The 23527-nt window shown below is 36.1% G+C and overlaps 1 protein-coding gene across 7 annotated transcripts in view; it reads right to left on the bottom strand.

Moving 5' to 3' along the window:
- Positions 1-690: 690 nt before the first annotated feature.
- LOC123676650 overlaps positions 691-23527 on the bottom strand; it is an 87828-nt gene continuing 64991 nt past the window's right edge. For 5 of the 7 annotated variants that reach the window (XM_045612732.1, XM_045612734.1, XM_045612737.1 and 2 more), the window contains 4 exons: positions 4173-4265; positions 3426-3608; positions 1986-2190; positions 691-1025 (listed from right to left, as the gene is read on the bottom strand). In XM_045612732.1, coding sequence (XP_045468688.1) covers positions 2021-2190; positions 3426-3608; positions 4173-4265 — 446 coding nt within the window. In that variant the 3' untranslated portion in view covers positions 691-1025; positions 1986-2020. Of the gene's footprint in view, positions 1026-1985; positions 2191-3425; positions 3609-4172; positions 4266-13292; positions 13471-23527 lie in introns of those variants that run through there. The other 2 variants (XM_045612736.1, XM_045612735.1) reach the window with 2 other exon arrangements.

Here is a 23527-nt window from a genome sequence, read left to right as displayed (position 1 = left end):
GGAATTCAAATGCCAAAGTGAAGTTGTTAATGTTAATAGGCAAATTCGATTAGAGGTTCCGTAAATTTGGCTTGAATTTTCATTTCAAATCCCACAAATCACTAGATATTTTTGTTCATAATTTCTTCAGGAAGGTCCTGATTGCAACCTTAGCTTAAACATTGCCTCTTAATAACAAATTCTGGAGCTCATTTGAGCATCTTTTCTGCAAATTCAATGATACGATATGTGTAATGGGTGGATGCGCTTGAGGTAGCTCATTCACCAGAATTCGTGTTTTGGATTTGTTTTCATTGCGACATCTAGGAAGAGTAGCTCCAACTTAGCACTCGTAGTAATTTATAAGCTACAAGATTCTATACGTGGATGGTTGCGTGAATAAGTAGTTCCGTAAAATGAGTAGAGATGGCTACAGAGTAAATTCCTTACTGAATTTAATTTTAAAATTTGTTTAGTAAAATTGACATAACTAATATGGCATCACACATCTATTCAAATTGATCCTTTATTTTCTCTGAAACATAAGACTAAATAAACTCCAATTAACCTCTTGAACATTTTTCCACCAAATTCGAAATATTTCGATGTTGAGACCAAGACAAACTAAGTTCATCTATGGTTGAGACCTTTTAAAGAAAAACTCCGGATTAGTGTCAGGTACGAATAGGTAAGGAATTAAAAATTTCATAATACTTGGAATAGTTTTATTCATTAATCTACAGTAGGGTCACAGATGATTTCAATCATTTACTGTTATCATCTAAGATCGTAGAATTGCTTCAGGCACGTAGCTCCTTGAATTGGAAGTTACCAACAGTTTCGTGATTCCGAAAATAATGAATCCCATGTAATTATTTGACTTTGAACGAATGTTCCAGTCTAGAATCACCATTACATATTAGCAGACTAACTCCGGCAACATCCAGATCAAGTTGTGGAAATTCCAAATGTCCCAGTTGTCTTGTCAACTTTGGGGCAGGACTGTGAATGTATGGGCTTGGGTCAGAGTGGTCCATAAGGGAGACCTGCAACAAAATTTGAAGATTGTTATCATAAGTAATTGCACAAGTGCATCAAAATTACCGATAATTTTGCATGACAGCGTGTTGTCATAAAAACTGCATGAGTTCATTTTCATTTTTGGAGAAAGAGCCCGACATCGAAGGTGGATTGTAATTCGGGGGAATATTTCCCGAATAAACTGTTACATTACTTGTCAAACTGATTCAGAATGGAATTGCCATAGGTTCGAACTGTGTGAGATGCATAGAAAGTATGCGTCTATGAACAGAACAATTATCGCAGTGCAGTTTCGCTTCCTACAATGCAATTATCGCTGTAATTTTAGATAATTATAATTGTTCTCCATATACATAGAATTTTTGACAGGAGGGAAATATTCGCTGTAATTTTCGATAATTGTTCTCCATATACATAGAATTTTTTACAGGAGGGAAATATTCATACTAATATAATAGTGCTTTAACATCTTTTGAAACTTATACTTTATTGGATTTTATTAAATCGAGAAACGTCTAAGTTTCAAGATGTTGATGATTTCTTTCCAATATTCGGCACCAGATTTTCAATACGAGTTTTTTTTTAAAAGAACCAGTGGCCAAAATTGAGGAGAATTCATTAAAATAAATTAGAGAGGGTTGTCCATTTTGTGATTCCGAAAGTAAAACTTAATAAAACACACTTTCATTATGTGAGGAATAAAAAATTATTTAAATGTCCTCCGCGTGATATGTTACAGGACTCGATCATATGACAATGAAACAGGGTTATGAAATCCAGACCACAACAAGGATAACCCAATATGACCGTTCGAAATTAAGTTTTTCTGATAATTTAAAATTCAAATGTAGAATAACAATGTTCAACGTTGTCAAGTTTCAGATAAATACGTAGTGTCCAGAGAATTCCAAAATTTGCGTTTTGGCGAATATACGAGCTTAAAAATAAAGTGTCGATCTGCTCACCTATCTGCCACACTAACCCTCTCCTTCCTCCTTTGCTATCTGTTGCCTTCCGAAGACTCGTTACCATCCGGCGTCATCATTTCGATGACGGTGGTGCCTTCCGGTTCTGGATCCGACCTTTCTTCTAGCACAGTGTCTAGCTCCAAAGAGGGGAATCCCCTGCTCATGGCTCTCTCCGATCGCAGGGAAACTGCCCTGCCGCGACCTGAATCCGAAATTATCTAGATTATTTCAGACAACAACTCGCTTATTGTGTTCCGTTAATCGATAGGGGGCGTTCTTGAGTTTTTGGGGCAGAAGCGAGGAACAAGTGGAATATCGGATGGATTCGAGAAAGCCTAGGCAATCGAAACCAAGCTCTGTAAACCTGAAGTAGGCTCCATAGAAGAGGAGATAATACCCCCCTTGAAATGGCTTAACAGAAACGGTTTGATCTACCATATGTTTCTAGAATATCGATATCTACTCAATATCAATGATATGGTTTTCATTTGAACCCAAAATATCAAATTAGATATAATCAAATTACAATGCTTAAATACAAAGAGTAAGTATATCAGTTTGTAGATCATTTTATTCTATGTTGAATTGTTAGTATGGTGGATTTATGCACCGTACCTAAGAACTATGAACTAAGAACTAAACCTAAGAATTCAGTGGCGTTTATGCACTCTCTTGTTAGTTCTTAGTTAGGGCATGCGCACGTGCTCGAACTACTTTCTATTTGTTCTATACTTTGATGTTTTACGTAGATATTTATTGTGAAAAAATTAAATTTGATTTTTTCAAATACACATAATACTTTTCATCGATAAACACGAATAAAGAACATAAAATGATAGAAACTGGTACTCGTTAATATTGAAATTCTATGCGGCGCACGCGCACTTCTATATTTTACCTGAGCCCTTAGTTCTTAGTTAATAGTTGGCCTGCTAGTGTTAGTTCTTAGGAAACGTGCATAAACGCCCTCATTGATTTGTTAGCGTTCAATTCTTAGGTCTTAGTTCTTAGGTTTAGTCTTAGTTCTTAGGGCTGGTGCATAAATCCACCAGTAGAATAAAATGATCTATATTACATTTCGTGACTCACTTCTTCACCCCAAAATCCGGAAAAACCAAAGATTAGATCTCAAGTTAGAACACTGTAATTTTCACTGTTGATTGAACCTTTGACATATTATACAGTTTCACTTCAAGGAAGATTTCAATTCAGTGTGATTTAGAACAACTTAAATCAATTAGATCTAGGCGGCTCTAAAACCGAAATTAGTCAGATTTGTAATTCTGGAAAGACGCGAGCACAAAGTAAACAAGTGACGGTTGTAGAATAGAAACTCAAGCTCTAATTATAAAAAAAAATCAAATTATGCAGAGTGAGTTCTCTTGTCTCTAGTCTTTGGTATAATGTGGGACTGGGCAACGGAACATTTTAGTTTACCTAAATAATGTATTTGGCTGAATCTAATAGTTAATGTACCGTGCTCAGAGTCGTAATTCCTCCTCCTTGCTTGTTCCCTAGCCAACTTAGCTCTTCGACGGAGACAGCAGATCACCAATAGCGCCAAAAGGGGGAAACCTAGGATACAGGAGATTATAGGTATCACCACGGTTTCCGGTGCCACTGAAACAGTTAGTTTGCTTTATTTAAATCTGAAATAATCATTCGAAATATAGTAGATACACGATTATTAATGGGATGCATGCAATTCAAAGATTTTTAATTGAAATTTTGCCAAAATGCAATGTCTGTTGGTCCGATTGAAAATTCAGACTACTGCTACAGTTGCAACTGTTTCGCCTTGCATGATATTGAATCTCATAATCTATGAAAGATTCAACCTGATTTGTATAAGTGCATTCACACTCAGAATTTAGCCCGAAATGTTCAAGTCATTAATTCATTGAACTAGAAAACTACCCATGTTTAATGAAACTGTCACCCATTCAGACATTGATCCCACCCCATTCCAATAAGGTCGCATTTTTTCCAATTGAAAATTTCAATTTGAAGAGCTGAAAAAAGCAGTAAGTCTCTCTGAAATGGCAGAGAGTATATATTTCCAAGCACAAACGGAAATAAGCCACGAAATCAAGCGAAGAGTATTTCCATCTGGTATGCAAACTGAATTTTCCCGGTTTCCAGCCAGTGGCTGCCTTTATTGTTCCGGGAAACGTTGAAACTCACCCGTGGGATAAATGATGACAATGGGTCTCTTATTCTGTTGCTGATTCTGCCTGCCGGAGTCGCTTTGTACAGACATTTTGACGTAGTGGATACCTGCAACAAAAGCCTAGTAACAGATGACTTCTGGGCTGGTGAAAACTAAAAATAGAACTGTTGTGCTGGCGGTTTATTAACACACCTCTACCAGTGAAGCTGGTTGTGAGTTTGGAAGACACAGTTTGACTCCAAGCCACGTAATTTTTTTTCGGATTTATCACATGCAGAGTGCTGGCAAGGATGTAATATCAATGTGTCAAAAAGCGTGGAAGCTTCTTGCAGATTTAAAAAAAAATTTATTCACGTGAACAGAAAATTAATATTATTCCATCGTATCAGTTGTTTTTTTATTATGTTAAAGTTTCAAATTATTATACATAACTCCGAAAGTATTTGGCGAATTTGACCAAATAATTAATGAACTCAACGGTTGCATGCAGACCCTTCAACTCCCTTCTAAGTATTTTATTTCAAAAGTAATCCTGCCTATACGGCTGGCTGGCATAATAATATAAAAGAAAAGTGCTCCTTCAAGAGGAATAAGTCCGAAAAATGTAAGAATCTGATATAACAACCCCTAACTCCCCTAACTGTTTTCTCTTGCAGTTAGAAAATACTAATTACCATGGTGATCGCTTACCTTACTACCAGAGAGGCATCTTAATAAGAATCTTCAACATTTCTTGCCCCTTCATTCAGTCTCACTAAATTGAAGAAGTAATTGAATGACGCAGCAGCTTACAAAACGTACCTAACTCATGTTTTCTTATTACCTTTCCCGATTAACACACGGTATAAGTTTTCTCCAGAATTTCCAATCATCTCAACAAAGTCTTTCATCGTCTTAATGAAGACCCGAAATCGTTAAAACCCAACCCGTCTGGCTCGTTTTTCGTCCAGATTAGGGCAAATCTGAATTTCTCCCTTTTCTAGGGGTCGTTTTCGTAAATGAGTGAAATCCCAAGTTCACTCCTCACTCATTCTCTAACCTTCGCACGGTCTAGATGTGCAGGGTGAATGGGGCCATTGGGACAAGAGGTGATTTATTTAAAAACTGTTCGCTGGCACTATGTTTCCATTAGGCGATCAATTTCCAATACGGTGGGCCTCCTCTTTCTTGTACTGCAGCCAGGGTGGGTATTCCGGAAGGAACACATTAAAGGTTTATCAGTTGGCAGAGAGGGGGATTGTTAGGAATTTATGTTCCGAAGGGTGTCATGACTGATAGGGTGAAAGTATTGAACGTGAGGTGTGAAACGAACAGAGAGAAGCCATCCAACTCTGTTGTTGTAAGCATATCCACTCCAATATGATGTGTATTTAATGAATTATTCACTCCCTTCTACGTTCGAAATTACATTCGTCATATTAGCATGCTTCATTTTTCATTACGTCCTGTTTACTGATCAGTAAGAGTAATTTTAATGATAAATGCCATTTTCGGTTCAAAATTCACAATTCTCTAATTTTGTGGCAAATTCGTTCACTCTGCCATATCTTTAAGAACAAAATAGTGCGGGAATATCTCAGTTTAACACAGATTTCATGGTTATATTTCATTATTTTATTTTGGTACTCAGAATTCTCCTTTCACGAATTCATCTATTTTCTGTTAGATTTATGATAGAGAAAACATTCTTGCCAAGCAACATTTTCAATGTCAATGTGTTTCAATTTTCAGTAAATTAAAAGAACAATGAATAATACTCGTAGAGATAGCTTATTCCAAAACTCGTTAATACAAAAACTTGAAAACGAGGAAGAAAGTCAAAGCCTCCTGCACTTGTATTATAAATAACTATTCTCTAATTTATTGAATTTAATATTTCCTAAAATATCATTTAGTAATTTTTGAATGGGAGAATGTTTGTTGGCATCACGAATTTAACAGATATCTAATAGATAAATCCAAGACAGTGGAGTTTTGGGTACCAACATAATAATAAAATATAACCTTGAAATCGGTGTTGAACTGAGATATTCTCGCACGATTTTCTACAAGCTTTGGCAGAATGAACGGATTTGCCAGAGATCTAGAGGAATAACTATTCTATTCCATAGAATAAAAAAATGAAAAGGTCTGCTCGTTTTTTTCTGTATATTCAATACGAAGAAAATTGACTAGAGAGCTTTCTGTAGCTATCGGCGCTTCCTTTGAAGATAGAGGTATTTTTGCACGATTGGGAAGAGATGTTGTTATGCATATTAAAGAATCTCTTCTCCCGTAAAGCCTTATAAGAGATTTCCATTTTGTGGAGAAGTTCAAGCTTTAGAGGTTTTGTCATGTTAGGGAAATTCCATAATGTATTTGTATAGGAAACCAAAGGGAAATGCGGTAGGTACAGATATTTGCCGAAGAGTTGAAAGCATCTTATGAAAATAAACTTGGGAGGTTTTTCTTATATTCAGTAAAACAGTACCTATGGGAATTTGAAATGGACATGGAATATCAAATATTACTTCAGTATCAAAAACCTATTCTGAATGAGATCTTCAACAAAAATATCATTTGCTGAGATTTTCGCTAACCTCAGGAAAATAATTAATTTTCATTGAGCATTCCCACTTTCTTAGAAATGTTTTTCCCAACTAATTAAGGAGAATAATTGAAATGAGATCTGAGGATAATCAAATTATCATTAAATTTTTTAAAGGGGTTGAAAATTTCAGATCTACACTCTGTATTTATATTCAACGAAATCTTGATGAGTCTCATAAGAACGCTGACGCCTGGTTTGTCCATAAAACGAGTTGGGAGAGTGCTGGATAATGATGATTATCTATTACGTGCATGCAAATATTTTTGCAAATGTTTTTTTCGTATGAGACGTTGAAATGTAGAATGAGGAATGTTAATAGACACTTCGTTTCACATTACTCAGTAATTCCTTGTCGTAGTTTTAATTATAACCGTATTCTACACTATTTGTAAAATCGACAAATGGGAAATGGAAGAAATAGACTGCAGAATTTAATTCACGTCTTAATGATGCACTTGAATACTACGGAAGCATTATTAAACTAGATCGTATAATTTCATTTGATACGATTCAGAAAACCAATACATGTGCGGTGCAATCTCATAGATATAAATAGTTTTTCAATAGTTTCATTTCGAATAGCCCGCTATCTAGACAGCTGTCCTTTTTGAAGCTGTCATCTTTTGACATTTGGCAAGTCAATGCTGAAAATAGAACTATATACGCTTAAAAAAAACCTTGAAATTGTTGGGATCCACTAAAAAATGATGAAAATTTTGCTGTTACAGATTGGTGCGGTTTTCTGGCTGGTGTATATCCAATCTCTAAATCTACTGAAAAGAAGTATACCTATTATTTCATCTAAAATTAGAAAGAAAGAACCATTTCAGGGAATGGGAGTGAATATTATTGTCAGACTCGATTGGTTGAATTGGATCGAGAATCAAGAACAATAATAGGTGTTTGTGTGAATCGATAGCAAGTAATTAATATTTCCAACAGAGTGTATGTCGGTGATAACTCGGCAACAAACCCGAAGACTATGAAATATGGAATAATCCGGCAGAGTAATCCCGGAATTAATGAAACTATTCGAACAGATTTCAAACTCGATTATTTCCCGTTTAATACTGCGGAAGGAGCAGAAATTAATTTCGATACCGCATAGCTTTCCGAATGAGAACAGAGCCTACTAATAAACAAAGTTGGGCGCATGAATAGAGCATTCTGGAAATCTGGCGAGATCGAGCCGAATCTCCACTGAAACGAAACAAAAGCCTAATTGACGGGAAATCGAATAATTATAGAAAATAATGCACTGAGAATTGTCTGGATGTTTTTGTGTTTCTACGATTTTTGTAGAGGTATGTGCCTCAATTGTTGTTGACATACATAATCCATCATGTAGGTATGCATTTCCTGGGTTTCCATGGAAACGACTTGTCGAAGACTAGTAGGAATTCCTTTCGAAATACAATCAAACTGCAATAATTGAAATTAATGACAGATTAGATTTGTAATGATTCTGTCTGCCCGAGAGGTGGCGTTATGGGTGTCGCGCCACACTATACTACTTCGACCCCGGCGGGTTTGTGGGGGTTACCGCGTTGCAGCAGAGTCACCTCTTCACGATGGTGTGAGAGGGTGTCTTAGGCAGAGATCGCTGGATTACTGAAGTTTTCACCAGCTATCTCAGGACGAAACACCGTAATCTCTAGAGAGAGGGGGCGCACCTACGGCATTTGCTCGAGAAATTCAAGCCAAAGTTGTGAATTTGCAGGGTGATTTTTTTTTGGAACAGTCCCCCCTTCATTCCTCCAAAACTTTTTTTAGTGGACCACTGTTAGCTTAGAAATATTTAAAATGAAACGTTGATCCGGCACCACACTTTTTGTTTTCTTGTAGTTTTGTCGTATCTAGTAGGCACCGCTTTCGAAAAAAAAAAACATTTCTCTCGAAATCCTCAGGAAAATAAAATCATTATAAAGAACCAATTATAAATCGTGTTCAACTCAATTATAGGTTTTTGGAACTTGTTTACCCAATCTGTAGCGAAGATTAATGAAGATTCAATAAACTAGTAGGTACATATATCATAATATTCATAAGTAGGATTACAAGAAAAATGTTTGCGGGCCCATGTAGGACTTTTTTTTTCTTGAAATTATCTAAGGAATATCTTATTTTCCTTTATACCTTCAATTAAGGAACATCATGTATATTCATTTCAAAATAAATAAATAAATAAAAACGCACGATTACAATAATAATAAAAATGAAATAATTATTTCTACCGTTTTCAGTGAACTGTTTGCTAAAATTGTTAATCTTCAACAACGAACTCGAGATTATAAAACAGAATTCCAATAGCTTCAGATTCCTCAGAGAAACATTCCTTTCTCATAAGAAACCAATTTCGTTCGGGAGTCTCAGAATTTGCCGGAGTTACAAAAGGATATCTCACGTAAAATGGTTCCCTGCACACGTTAATATTGCCGGCAGAAGTGTTGACTGTCTATAAAATTCAGTAATATCAGACAGGAGGAAAATTTACCGTACAATTTACGACGTCTGTCTCGAATTTGTATCAGCCATCCAGGAACCTCATTGTTCGTTTTCTCGTAAATATTCTAAGCAACAGTTCTGAGGCGAGTGGGTATTGAAAATGGTAATTTTTCTGGAGGATAAATTGTGTCGAATGATTTCCTGTAGGAATTAAGGTAGTGAGTAATCTAGTGGTATCTCTAGAAAACACTGGAAACGTTTCGGATTTGTGTTTTGAGGAATTACATTCATAATTGAATAACTTGGTTTTGGACGTCCTTCTTTTTTGTCTGAATATATTTGGAGTTTCTACACAGGGACATGAAGATTCCTACATTTTATAAAATCAAGAGCGTTTGAAATAGATATTTTGAACGGAACTGATTCGAAAAAACCTTAATATCGAACCAAACAACCGGTATCGAGCCAATCAAATCCCCAAACGAAAGGGCAGGATCGAAATCCCAATGCTGACCCGTTCTCCCACTACTCCCATGAACTTCCACGCTAAACAAACATAATCAATTATTGTAGATTTTATTTATTCAGTGCAGCAGAGTTCGAATCGGGAATTATGCAAATCGGAAGTTCGCACCTTGGGGAAAACACAGATGGCGCCTAAAACCACTACTAACTTCTCATAGAGTGGAAATTAGAGGGCTTATACGAAGCAGATAGCTAAATCCTCACGAAATACAGATTAACGATTGTTATCTATCTCTAGAGAAAACATTGGCGCGGAAAATAGCAGAGGCCACCTTTCATTCGTAAAACTCTAATAAAAATTCGAGGAAAGCATTGGATATTGGGGTCAGAAACTTTTGAGTGCTAGTTTATTTCCTCATGCCCCTTGTAGACCATATAACTGAATGAAAAATTATCAATATTTATTGGATTTAGTTCTCACTTGATGGAAATTCAAAATCGTATAAAATTTTTAAAAATAACATCTTCATGTAGTTATTAATTATTTTTGTAATTTAGTTCAAATTTATGGTAGGTTCTGATGAATTGATCCTCCTAAATTTCTACTATTTTACAAATAAAAAAGAAAAAAATATCTCGGAAATATTAGCTATTCTGGGTTCTGGGGACTCGATCAATATGAAATTTTGCATCTAGCTTGAAATTGGTTTTCAAACATCTACAAAATTTTGACTTTTGACCTAAGTCTCGAGACCTGAGTCTTTATGCGAAATACGGTGTAATGTGATTTGTGAAATGCTCAATTCCCAAGATCAACATAAACCCGACAAACTTGGAACTCAGCTTCAAAAAAATGACAGCTGTCCAGAGAGAAGAGAAAATAAAACTTTTTTATAGAAAAACCCTTAATTTCCCCTTTCTAATTCTATTAATTACAATAGTTTCGAATTACAGAAGTTTCTTCACATTTACATTTTCATTAATTATGCAGCGGAATAATTGTAATTTATAACTGTCATAACTGTATAATAATTGTAATTTTATTTTCTCTTCAAAGTGAATATCCAAGAAGTGAAAGACTGAGTTAATCCAATAGGTTTATTAGGTAGTTACTATAAGGGAGAGATTTCAGTGAATGATGAGTGAGTTGAAGAAAAAAAAACTGCTACGTCCGGTTCAACGATATGGAAATGAATCAACATTTTGTTCCCAGCATAATACGAGAAGATTATTTTACGTCTGGACAAGTCCGCCCCCCTCCAAGAAAAATGAGTCGAAACGGCTCTCTCCAGTTAATTGGACGTCTTCCAGATTCCTGGATAAAAATTGTCCCCGAAACTCATCTCAATGGCCAATTACTGTCTGTGATAATGATTAACTTTCTGCCTTTTCAGCCGACGCTTGATTCATCGCCGAATTAGAGGAAGTTCGCCATTTTCCGGCCTGAACTTTTGGTAAATAACCAGCCGGCGTTGTCTTCCCAGCCCAATTCAATATTTGCCTTCAGTTTTATGGCCATTTGTTACTGAATTTGGCGCTGATAACGCCCCTTTCGTGGACTTGAGGATATACCCTTTTCTGGATTACTCGGTGTTTGTCCAGGTTCGAATGAAAGCGATTACTCGGCGAAGTGAAAATATATACAGGGTGAGTGTTCAAATTGTATTCATGGTTTCATCAAAATCAACAATCTCAGTAATCATCGAATTATCCTATTCTACCGCATCTTTACTGATAAATGTTGTATCTCTGGAAGTTAAGATAAAATAGCACCTTTTATTGAACTAATCAATTGTATCAATTGATTTTCTTCATTCATCGTTCTTTCTTTAAGTTTGAGTTTTGGGCCTCTCTTAGGGCATGGCATGTCGTATTTTGCAGATGGATTTGCATCTCCATCCTTATAAAGCTCAGTTAAAAGAAGAACTAGAGCCAGCTCACTAAGGAATGTGTTGAATATAGGCCAATTCAGCGGGCATCCAATTTAGGCCACCATGTATTAACTACGTTTTTATTTGATAAGTCTCAATCATTTTGTAAAAAATAGATTAACCAATATTTTTTCAATTTTTCGCTTATTAAGTAATTTGGGTAAAGTTAATTGAATTACCGAATAAGCCCTCTGCATACACCCAGTATACCGTATACCTACAACAAAAAATGTTGGCATTTTCAGGGTGGATTTTAAGTCTCCCAAAAGGTGAAGCACGCAAGACCTTCCGGTTTCACGTCAGGGCTTTTCTCCGATACTCCTCTTAAGTACTTACAAGAGGGATAGCATTGGATGTACGCCCCCAAATCGAAGAGACCTAATACTCCGGAATCCGTGCTCTATGTCAAGGTCAGACCAAGCGGCACCAAGCGTCATCTCCGTTCCAGCGCCATCAACCGAGATGAAACCCCGGAAGCAGGAAGGATTTACGATTTCAATAAACGGGAAGAGAACACAAATAACAACGCCGTCGGGTATTATGAAATAGATACGGGATTTTACGCTACTCGCGGAAGATACTGGGCCAAACGACCAAGACTGAATCGTAGTTTTCCTTCTCGACGTGCAGATGCTGTTGGCGAGGATCTTTGTGAACTGCTGCTACCAACATTATCGTTACTAACTGGCAAAGTTTGGGGGAGGTCGAGATAAATAACAATTTCGCCGAGATGTTCATCAGATGGTGGTGGCGCGAGGTGGAAATTAGAAAATTGAAATTATGTTTAAAAGATATACTCTTACATTGGAAGTGATTCAAATTTATTCTGTCAGGTTCATATGAACGAGGTTACTATTTTTTTTTTTTTTGAAATACACGCTGCTCCTAAATTGGAGGTACAAAGGAATATAAGAGTGATTCCTTGGATTATTTCAAGAAAAAGGTCCTATAAACATGGGCCAGCAAACGTTTTGTTTTCGAGATACAGGGTGTTTCTTGTAGTACTATTTTTTTGTGAGGATTATACCAGTTTATTGAATCTTCATTGATCTTCTCTACAGATTCGGTAAATAAGAAACAGAAATTATAATTACTTTATTTATCACAGCTTCCTTACTGGATCTTTATATTAATTTGTATTTTCCTTGGGATTACTAAAGAATTGTTTAAATTTTTTCTTGAAATCGGTAGCAGATACGACAACACTACAAGAAACCAAAACGTGTAGTGCTGGACTAAAGTTTTTTTTCAACTTTTTCTAAATTGCTACTAGCCCACCAAAAAATTTTCTGGAAGAAAGGAGTGTTCACTCTTCCAGAAAAGATATCACCTTATAGATTTGGATTCAAAATTAGCATCACATGGACTTTAAATTCAAATATCTATGCCCAATTCGAGTTGAATATTTTGGGAAAAGTGAAGGTGTTATACGAAAAAAACCTGAAAAAAAAAACAAACTTTAACACCCTGTATCTCAGAAACTGTTCGTGGGCCCATTTATAAGACTTTTTCCTTAAATTCATCAGAGGAATCTGTCGTTCCGTTTGTACCTCCAATTTAGGAACACCCTGTATATCATTTTCATTCACCAAATTCAAATAGTTATTCTACAATTGAAAATATATCATGCAGAATCTGTAATTTTTTCCACAAATCTAAAAATCAAACCCAAACCATTTCTGCAATTACAGAAATATACTCACAAGAAATATGAGGAAATTTTTTTGATGATTTCAGTTACCCAAAGTCCTCAGTAGCTTATCTAGATAATTTTACTCCTTTTCCTGCACTGTAACATCGACATAACGCGTCGGAACCTTCCAGGAACCTATTCCGGTATCCTCGCTCGACAGGAGCTTGGCGCGAACTGCTGACTGTAGTTTATTCCTGTAGGAGATCCTCCAAATTGGCGGCGGCGTTGCTGAATCTACTCTCACTTTCGGGAAAATCAGGAAAGGTTCAAGTAAAATCGACTTTGTCGCATCACTTTCACAAGTAACACCTACTTCATGGAATCTGATACAGCATTTTTAAAAATAAATCAAATAATAAAACGAAGTATTTTCTAATAATCTTCAGAAAACATATCTTCAATGAAATATATAGTGAGAAAATCATTGTTATATTAAAAGAGGCTTGAATCTGAATATATATGATCATGATTAATAAAATCAACACGGTTAATAAATCTCTAGCTATTTCCATAAAAATGATATACTAGCATCGAGACATAGTTTCAGAAGAGTAGAAAATAATTGAGAGAGCCCTAGATTCTACCCATTTATATCATGACCATTTGGTACGCGAAACTGATATAAAATATAATTTTTTTGAGACGTGCACCATCTGGCAACTCCTGGATAGTATGCAAATTTCAATGTTCCTACTAAAACGTCCCTCTGAGTTTAGTCTGCGGTTGAAGCGCCTTCTTTTGTACTGTTTCTTTCCGTTGAATTATTCAGAGAATCGGAATAACGATTCCGTTTATCAAAAGATACGGAGATTCATGTTTTGGATACTCTGTGTATTCTTTTACGTAGAAAAGTCTTTCACACCGCTTTTCAAATCGCACGAGTAACATCTTCAGAGGAAAACAGAAAAGAAATTTTAGGGTGCAAAATGGCGCATGCGATGGTTACAAACCAATCGTGTATTTATGCTAAATGGTGAATGCGTCCGAGTTTTTTTTTAAAGAAAAGTTTTGAATTTCTGACAATTTTTAAAATTTCTAATATTTTAATGATTTATTTTTTTCGGCTGCAATATTCAATAGAAAAAGTGAAATAAGGTGTCTCTGACATCAGGATTTTTGATTATACCATAAAAACTTGTTTTTCTTGAATATCGTGTACGAAGATGATACTATTATTTATAATATAAGCACAGATGGCATTGATATTTTTCCTTGAGTTCGAAATTCAAAAACGAGCCACGAATTGGACAATTTTTGAATGAACGAGTGTTAGAATGTGCCTTCTACATTATTTTCCCTAATCCCCTGAATTTTTATGAGAAATAATGGAATATTTCCATAAATACGACAAGAAAGTTCCGAGTACAAACATAAAATAATGAAATATAACCATGAAATCTGTGCGAAACTGAGATATTCCCACATAATTTTTTTTATTAGAATTGGAGAAATAAAGTTTCCATATAAAAATATGGAATATCGATGATCCATAGAGTTCAAATTTGAATGAAAATTCAAATTTAAACTCTACAGTTCATCGATATTCGTTCTATTCCAGCGATCAGGTAAGCAATACTGAAATTCTGTTCGTGATTGAAATCCAACTCTGTCTTCATCCAGAAGTTGGCATTAAAACTACTTCATTCATCTCTGAAGAGGTCTTTCCGGTTTTTCCAACTGCGAAAGACAAAAGAGGCTGTATCAGAGGATCCCTTTCAGCTCTCTCTACCCAAAAATGATGCCTCTGGAGAATTCCATTCCGAATATCTTTCCATTTTTAATTAGACACTCGCCGAATAGCGAAAACACGCTCCTGCTTGTTTGTGCACGGTGGAAGAGATATTGTTCCGTTTAATTTCAATAAAGGAAATTACATCGTCGGAATTGATAAGGATATTTGTTGCAAAAACGGAGTCAACTAGAGTTCATTAGTGAAGGAATTCATTCTTGTAGCTTGAAGAGATGCCCCTTTTCGTTGATTAATCTTGATAAATGGTAAGAACACGCAGACAGGCACTTTGGGACCTCAGGGGGAACAATAATCATCCACAATAAATTTTTTCAGAACCAGTGAAGAACCATAGAATAAGAGAATAGATATTGCGTTATGAGGTCCTTTGAAGGGTGTACAATGATAATTGAATGCCATTTGGAATAAGCCCGATAATTACGTTTGAATGAGTCATCACTCCTTTTGAATACCCAGCACAGTTCTCAATTATTATAAGAACTCTTTCTACTAGGATTCACTTTCAAATTTCATCTAAATAAATTCATCCATTTCGGAGTCATTAGGTTTTTGGAAGTGCCAGCAATTTATGATCAGGACCAGAATCTATATTTGCAATATTTGCAGGAATCATTTAGAATATAACCCTGCATATGAAGCAGTAGAAAATTTGGTTTAGTACCTGTGTAAATTATGTATCACTCAACACACAGAAATCTTCAAAAAGAAGATTCAATCAAGCCACTTTCAACATCGGCCATAAAAATGTTTCTTTCAGTACGATGATTGAAATTGAAGAGAATCGATTGACCTTGGTAAAAATTCAATTCAATATTCTCATGAAAAATTCCAGTTTTTTTAACCATATCGTCTCTCATGCGTGAGATGATGTTTCAGACTCCCACGAAACACCGAAGATAGGAACGACCTCTCATCTCAAACAGTAGCTACGTGAATCTATTGTAACTATGCGAATGTTAACTGAAATTGAATTTCGAAGTTATGAAACTGGTATTAATCGAACTAGTTGAAACATCGACTAGAGTTCTCAACCATAAGGTTTGGGTATTCAGTTGAACATTATCACATCGTCAATGTAATCTTCATAATGATCTTTTTGTAATGCTATCGCATCTTCATGAAAACTATGAGAGTTTAGTTCCTTAAAAATACTACTCTGCGATGTAAAAAATGCAACACTAAGAAGTCGTTGAAATTTTTTGACCATAAATTTTTAACTAGTTAAAGGTGATTGAAATTTCATTCAAAATGATCTAGTACCCATGGAAAATTTGATGTTTTACTTGATATTATAACCGAAATCATGTAGTATATTTCTTCAAAGATTTATTTGATTTGGGTCGAATTTTTTTGTTTTTCGTTCTTCTTTGTGTATTGAGGCTATTATGCCTTGATTGGAACTACGTGAAAAGTATAAATAACTGAAATAGGGGTTTTTTAACGTCTGTGAAATAATTACAAGGAGTTAACTTTGTGGCAGATGATTCAAAAATTCACATTTTTGCCCAATATCGTTTACCTATGGAAAATCAGCCTGACCAAATGTTCCATCCGCAGAACAATCGTAACTTGAACGTAGCTGTAAAAATCCCGCCTCGGTCTGATGCTCTTCGTCGTGATTCTTCTTCGGCAAGCCATCGGTCTCCTTCACACCACGTGATTTCCATTCACGGCTGCTTTCTCCCAAATTCTGTTTTGCCGGCACATAACAGACCCTCGGGTTAACGCGGCATTCAGTGCTCATTTTAAATTTTCACGCATCAACTAAATTCGACTTCCGTCTTGTGCGTTCCTAGCGGTTCTTCTAAAGACAATGCCACTACGTTGGTTGTTGAACCCTCGCCGATGGAACCACAACACTCTCTCAACTGGACCACAGGATCGTGCCTTGGAAGGAATTCTGCAGGAGAATTTCACCCCGATGTGGAAAGCACAGAACTTACTCGTGTCTTCCATGACCAAATGGTTAATGATAATGAAAACTTTATTACTTGGTTATCATCCATTGTTATTTAATAAACGTAATAATGTAAATAATGAAAACGTTGTGTTAATGAAGAATCGTTCATATAATTTCAAGGGATTAGATTTTAATTTGGAATAAATGAAAATGTTTGATAGGCAAAAGATCTGGAGATCTGGTGGCCACGGCAAGATATTTACATAATCAAATGTTGTACTTCAGATTCAAATTCGTCGCTTTTTTCTAAGCCAAAACAATAAACATAAACAATACCCTGTCCCTCTTATGACTTCTTTTTATCATCAACTACCATTCTTATTAATTCTGTAGTCACAAAATAATCTCATGAAACAAATTCGATGAATTTGTCTCTACATAATACATAAATCAAGGAAATCTCAAATAACTCAGAAATTATCAGTAATTTTTCTACTTCGAAAATGTGAAGAAGGTTCACTTGTTGGATATTGAGTGTAAGTAGGTATAATGAACAAAATAATGAAAGAAAATTTCTTTATTTTTTTCATTCACTCCTAAAACGTAAGAAAGCACTCTGTATATAAACTTTGCGTCTTGAAATATGCTAAAAAATCACCTGTGGAATTAAAACTTCATTTAATTCTCTAATATTATGTATCACTACTGATCATCAGACATCAAATATTTCCTTTGTTCAGAACAAAAACTAGGAAATGCTCGTCCTGAAAATTTTCATGGGATCCGATCGAAAAGGTCCGATCTTCGAGATTGCCGTAATGATGAAACAACCGAATAACGTAATGAACGACTAATAAAAGAAAGGAGAATACCGTTGGAAACGCAGTTATGAAACAATACTAAAACATCCTCGTCTGAGAACGGATGCAAGAAAAATCGCGCATATTTTCAATAAGAATTAGGTGTTATTATCTTGTCGAGCCATTGGGTGTGCAGTCAACAATGGAAGAATATTCAGGAGGAGCTGCTCGGCTATAAGTCATGATTGAAGATTGTTCTCATTCGATATTTAAAATACTACAAATTATTGCTTCGAAGATCATTGGTAATGAGTTCGTACCTTGAATCGTGAAATACTTTCTGTATAGGGAAATATTAATTTTATATCCAATTTCCTTCACATGAAATTACAGAAATGTCATTCTGCATTCGGAGCATTCTGGGTTATCCATGTTGCTTATAGTCTACTCGTATTTTTAGTAATCTCGCTGCTACAATTTTGATTCCGGAAAGGTTAAACACTTCTTTCGTGCATGAGCCTGTTCATAGTGGAATTATTGATTCATTGATTCCATTTCTGTAAAATTAGTCGAGTAAACTTCATAGACATACAACTTTGCTTCGGCTGTTTTTTCCGAAATTAGAGACTTTCATCTTTTGATGCGATTCACGAATTGATCCAATTTTTTTACTTCTTCATAAGACCAGAAGTGCTGGTCAGCCAGGCCGTGTGCCATTGATCGAAACAAGTGATAGTCCGAGGGACGTCTGGAGAATATGGCGGGTGGGGAAGGACTTCCCATTTCAACGTTACCAAGTATGCTATAGAAACACTTTATCATGTTTCTCGTTGTATTGCGGCCGTTTGTCTTTCAATGCTTAGCTTGCGTTCGTTAACGATCGCCTGTGATTGTTTCAGTCGGTTTTAACAACAAATTATACATAATCTTGAAGCGTTGAAACCACACTCGGCACGCCCTTCACTTATAGCGGCCTCAACGTAGGTATTGGAGAGCATTCGATGAGTCTCAGGCGCAGATTTCTTCGTATTAAAGGAGAAAGTTAAAATCTCCTGCAAATATCTGGACGGAATATCTGGAATATGCAGATGTAAATGCAAAATGTCTGGAATATGCAGATTCAGACACAAATCGACTAATATTTAGATGGCGTTATGTATTCAAAGAGAAACGGTAACGAAACAATCGAAACTAAAATTTATTATTAAATGTTACTGGATAATTTTTTCGTCCTCATCCAAAGAAAATAGTTTAGAACATTCTAGCTCGAGTGACATTTGTCCCTAGAAACATCTGGAGATGCCTAGGTCAAACTCAAATGCCTTTCTCAATATAAAAACTAATCCAGCCAAGAAATCTTCCAACATTATAAAAAAAATCGATCTCAATCAATCATCAGCAATATCGAAAGCTCTATTCAAATCGATCAAATTATTTTTGGTTCACCTTCAGTTGGATCCATCCTCGCTTCGGACGAAAACAGGAAATTCGAAAATTCTCCCGATCCCACCCCATCCTTCTCGGAAACGTCCCATCTCTCCAGTTGTCAGGATAATCCCACTCCCGCAGTCCAACTGCAGAGGACTAACGTGTCAAAAGTATGGCAAGATGACACCCTTCGCGGAAATCCACAAATCCGCAGGCTTCCTACCTCACTCTATCCGCTTTTTGTCGCTCGCTCTGTCCGATAATTCGAGCCATCATAGAATAATTTATATCCCATCAATGTGTATAAAAATGTCGAGCCAGCGCAGCAACGAAGAAGCTATTAGTTCTGGCTCTCGCTCGCAAGGAACGAGGAGGCTATATTATCAAGAAGAAGACCGTCATTTCGCTACCATGTATAACATAATTGAACGCAGTCTGGAATCAGGTCCCGTTCTGATTGGGGCTGATGAAATCATTATTGTTATTATTGCCGGAGAATTCCGCGAGATTGGATTTTGATGCGTTTAATTAGATGAATGCCTGCAATAAATGGTCTTTTTGAATATTCATGACAAGTTGCGCATATAAGAAACGAGAATGCCGCGAATTGAACACCGAGTGAGCCGGTTGATCGACTTTTCTACTGAGTTAACAGCTCCAACAAGCGCCAGTTGCGAAAAAAAAATCCATAATTGATATTAAATACGAGTTATTCTAGTATGCAATAAGAAGTTTCACTTTGAATAGCCCGCTACCTGGGCAGCTGTCACTTTTGGAGATGTCATCTTTTGACATTTGACAAAACTACGTCTTTAGTAAAAATGAAACGATACACGCTTCAACAGCTCACTGAAATTGTTAAGATTTCCTTACGAAAATCCAAGTAAGTATGTCGATTCCTTGTCGATCTTGGGAATTCCACAAACGCTATTCTAGAGTATTTCGCACGAAGACTCAGGATTCAAGGCTTTTAAAATTCAGTTAACACAAAAAAAAGGTGATAACAATTGACCATATTCACCGTCGCCATATTGTTGTGCGACAATACCAACTACCCAGTGTTCCAAACGGAGAAATATTGAATTTACTAGAAAAATTCCACAATATAAAGTTTATAATTGTGGTTTATGTGTAAATTCCGGAGTACCTTTTCTGGCTGCTACGCCAGATAGGCTTGTTTGGGACAATATTTCGAAAAAATTTCACCTTTCGGAAATAAAGACATTAGTGAAAGGTAGTTTTATATACAAATTAAATGTGGCCGAGTGTATAAATGAAGGCTTCGCTCCATTTTTGGAAATAGTCAGTGGAATAATAATTTCTATGGCTGATAGTATTTTTGATATAAGCGGTATTCTTCTGGTAAACTCAATATTTCTCCGTTGGCAACACTGGGTAGTTGGTATTGTCGCACAACAATATGGCGACGGTGAATATGGTCAATTGGCGACCAAGATATTGTGATTTAACACCTTTAGACTTTTTATATATTTTACAATCGATTCAAGACCTTAAAGATGGAATTCGTGACGTTATCGAGGACAGACAGACGTATTTATATGTGTGAATTGGTAATGAAAATTTCATGGGAAGGATATGGTGGTGCAACCGTGGCTGTGGTGGCCATTTGGCTCATATCGTTTTCCATCATTAATGGCATAACTTCCTGTTTACAATTAAATAAACATCCATTGATGTCTTTCAGAGGCAACTCGTTTTTTTATTATCAAAATAAAATCTCTATTGGAAACCCTTTCTTTTCATATATTTGCAAAAATATATTGATTTTTTTTGATAATGAATTTCCATCAAGTAAGAACAGAATCCATTTCAAAGATAGTAGACCAATCTGTTCGGGAAATATCCGCTCGAAAGGAGCCATCAGAAGGGGTAGATGATACAAACTGCAATGTGTGTCGCCTTGTATACTAACATATGTTAAGAACAAAAATCAGCACTATCATTTTTTGGTTAGTTGTTTATAACTAGGTTGCATTGCTTTTCCGCAATGTTGGGCACAGCTGTCAGAAGACCTTTGGCGGCCAATTCGTGCAAACGCAATTATTCAAAATAGGAACAGTTGCCTTTACGGCTGATCAGCTCAGATGTCAGTGGGTCAGTCGGCTCGGTAAACGCATAACTGGGATGATCCTGAAAAAGTAATATCCGAAGGTATTTCGATTCAATTATTGTGAGGCAATGGAGCGTCTAATCTAGATTGCACCAAATTGTGCCGATTGAGTTTTCATTTCTCCGTTCCTAATACCAGTTGCGGCATTTCATTAACCGTTTTGATTTTTATACAAACAATCGGTATTTATACAATGCGTAACTATTCTCGTAATTCTGCTTCTTGTCGACCACGAAACTGTAACATCTAACGGCCCACATCTTGAGAGAATTTGAATTTCTTCTGTATCTATATTCCTCTTAAATCTAACATTGAGATGAAGCATATGCTTGTCTTTTAGGTAAAATGTACAAAGGGAAATTGGCTTTCTGTCAATTTACTTGAATTTTAATATGTTGTAGAAGTGGTGATGCTGATAAAATGTCTTCATTGTATCACCACTTCAAATTTCATATAGAATGCTAAAAATAATTTTTCTAAAATTTCAAATGGCCATTTTGAGGATTTTTTTTCGAGTTTTAGCACCCTATATAATCTAAACGGTTGACTTTAGAGTGGTGATGCAATGAAGACCTTTCATCAGCTTCACAGGTTCTACAACAATTCGTGCAAATTCAGGGAAAGCCAATTTCCCTTGATGCGGTACGTGGTCCAAATTTTTAGTACCATATTATTTTACTTTTCATTTTTTCGATGCCTCAATTACACACAAAAAATTTGGACAGAATGTATTTCAAGATAATGAAAGAATGCTGCAACTGCAGATTTATTTCCCAACTCTCACTTTTCAGAATTGACATCGTACAACCTTCTGAAAATTGAACGACCAGTCATGTTGAATTCGTAACGTGGTCTGACAGAGGGCGATATGTGTTCTGCCCGACCTGTCATCCGTTCGCCTTTATTTATTTACCGCTGTCACTTTCCCGAGTAAACAGTGAGGTTTTCTTGTATCGCCGACATTAGCGAAAAGGCACGACCCGACCACTTCGATCCGCTTTCTTCTGGTAGAGATAAGAGCTTTTTACGTGTGTGAAATATGAAATAGCGATGAATTGTGAGAGGTCGACACCTGCCACTGTCGTCTTATTCTGACCTGTTGATAGCAAAGAGGATAAAGAAGTCAATGCGGTCGTCGTGAAAGACATCTTGGCCATCGATCTAAAAATAAAACCGGTGTAGAAATTCTTCTATTCTCTCAAAAGCATGCGCCAAGATGTGAACTCAATTCTTCATTATGATAGATTCAGTTTTCTGTGATAAATAATTTTTATGGATGCAATATTGATGGACGACGTTCATTTTCAACAAGACGGAGCAACGTGCCACACAAGCAACGAAACAATCACACTTTTGATGGAAACGTTTCCTGGCCATGTTATTGAATAGGTGATCTCCATTGGCCACTGAGATTTTGTGATTTAACACCTTTAGCCTTTTTTCTGTGGGCGTCACGTAAAAAGTAAGGTCTATGGCAATGCTCCACAATCGATTTGAGACCTTAAATAAGGAATTTGTCAAGATAGTGAAGACATACAGCCGCAATTAATGTTTCCAGTATTAGTGAAAAGGCCACAACGATGATATAATCATTTATAAAGATTCTGTATTTTAAATGATCAAACAAACTTAGTTGATTGAAATTTTTGATGAAGTAAAAACTTTAGAAATTGAAGACTTTCGAGATTTCGAGGATCTTGAGAACTGGATGAACCATTGGATTGTAACATCGAATCGACCAACCTCAATTTATTTCGGAAGTGCTCTTTATTTGAATCACCTATTAAAACATACAGGCATCACTTGGGAACAACATCGTAAAGAATAATGTACTGTTTTATGTCTGTGTAAGAATTTACCCATCGGGTCATAATACACAGACGGACGGAGCTACACACTTATTCAATTCCCCTCCTATTGTAAAAATAAGGCAGTTTTTCGTATTCCAGGGCGTCACAGTTATCCTACCACTTCGTTTATTCATCGTTGAATATTCATGAGCAGCGCACTTGCTTGGAGCTGTGAAGCCTCTAATCGATATTAATGGAGATCCATTCTAATTTAATTGAGTAATTGGAGGGAGAATCAGGATTTGAGGATGAATGCATTCCTTTCGACCAGAAGGTGTTGGAATATACTCTAAACGGAATGAAATTCATATTCTAGTATCGAGAGTTAGTATATTCTGCAACAAGTGGGGAAAGTCGAACTTTTTTCCCCAGTGTGGAGGTTTGTG

This window comes from Harmonia axyridis, chromosome 3 (assembly GCF_914767665.1).
Source record: "Harmonia axyridis chromosome 3, icHarAxyr1.1, whole genome shotgun sequence".
NCBI lineage: Eukaryota > Metazoa > Arthropoda > Insecta > Coleoptera > Coccinellidae > Harmonia > Harmonia axyridis.
Note: the sequence above shows the minus strand (reverse complement) of the source record. Positions and strands in the feature narration are given on the sequence as shown.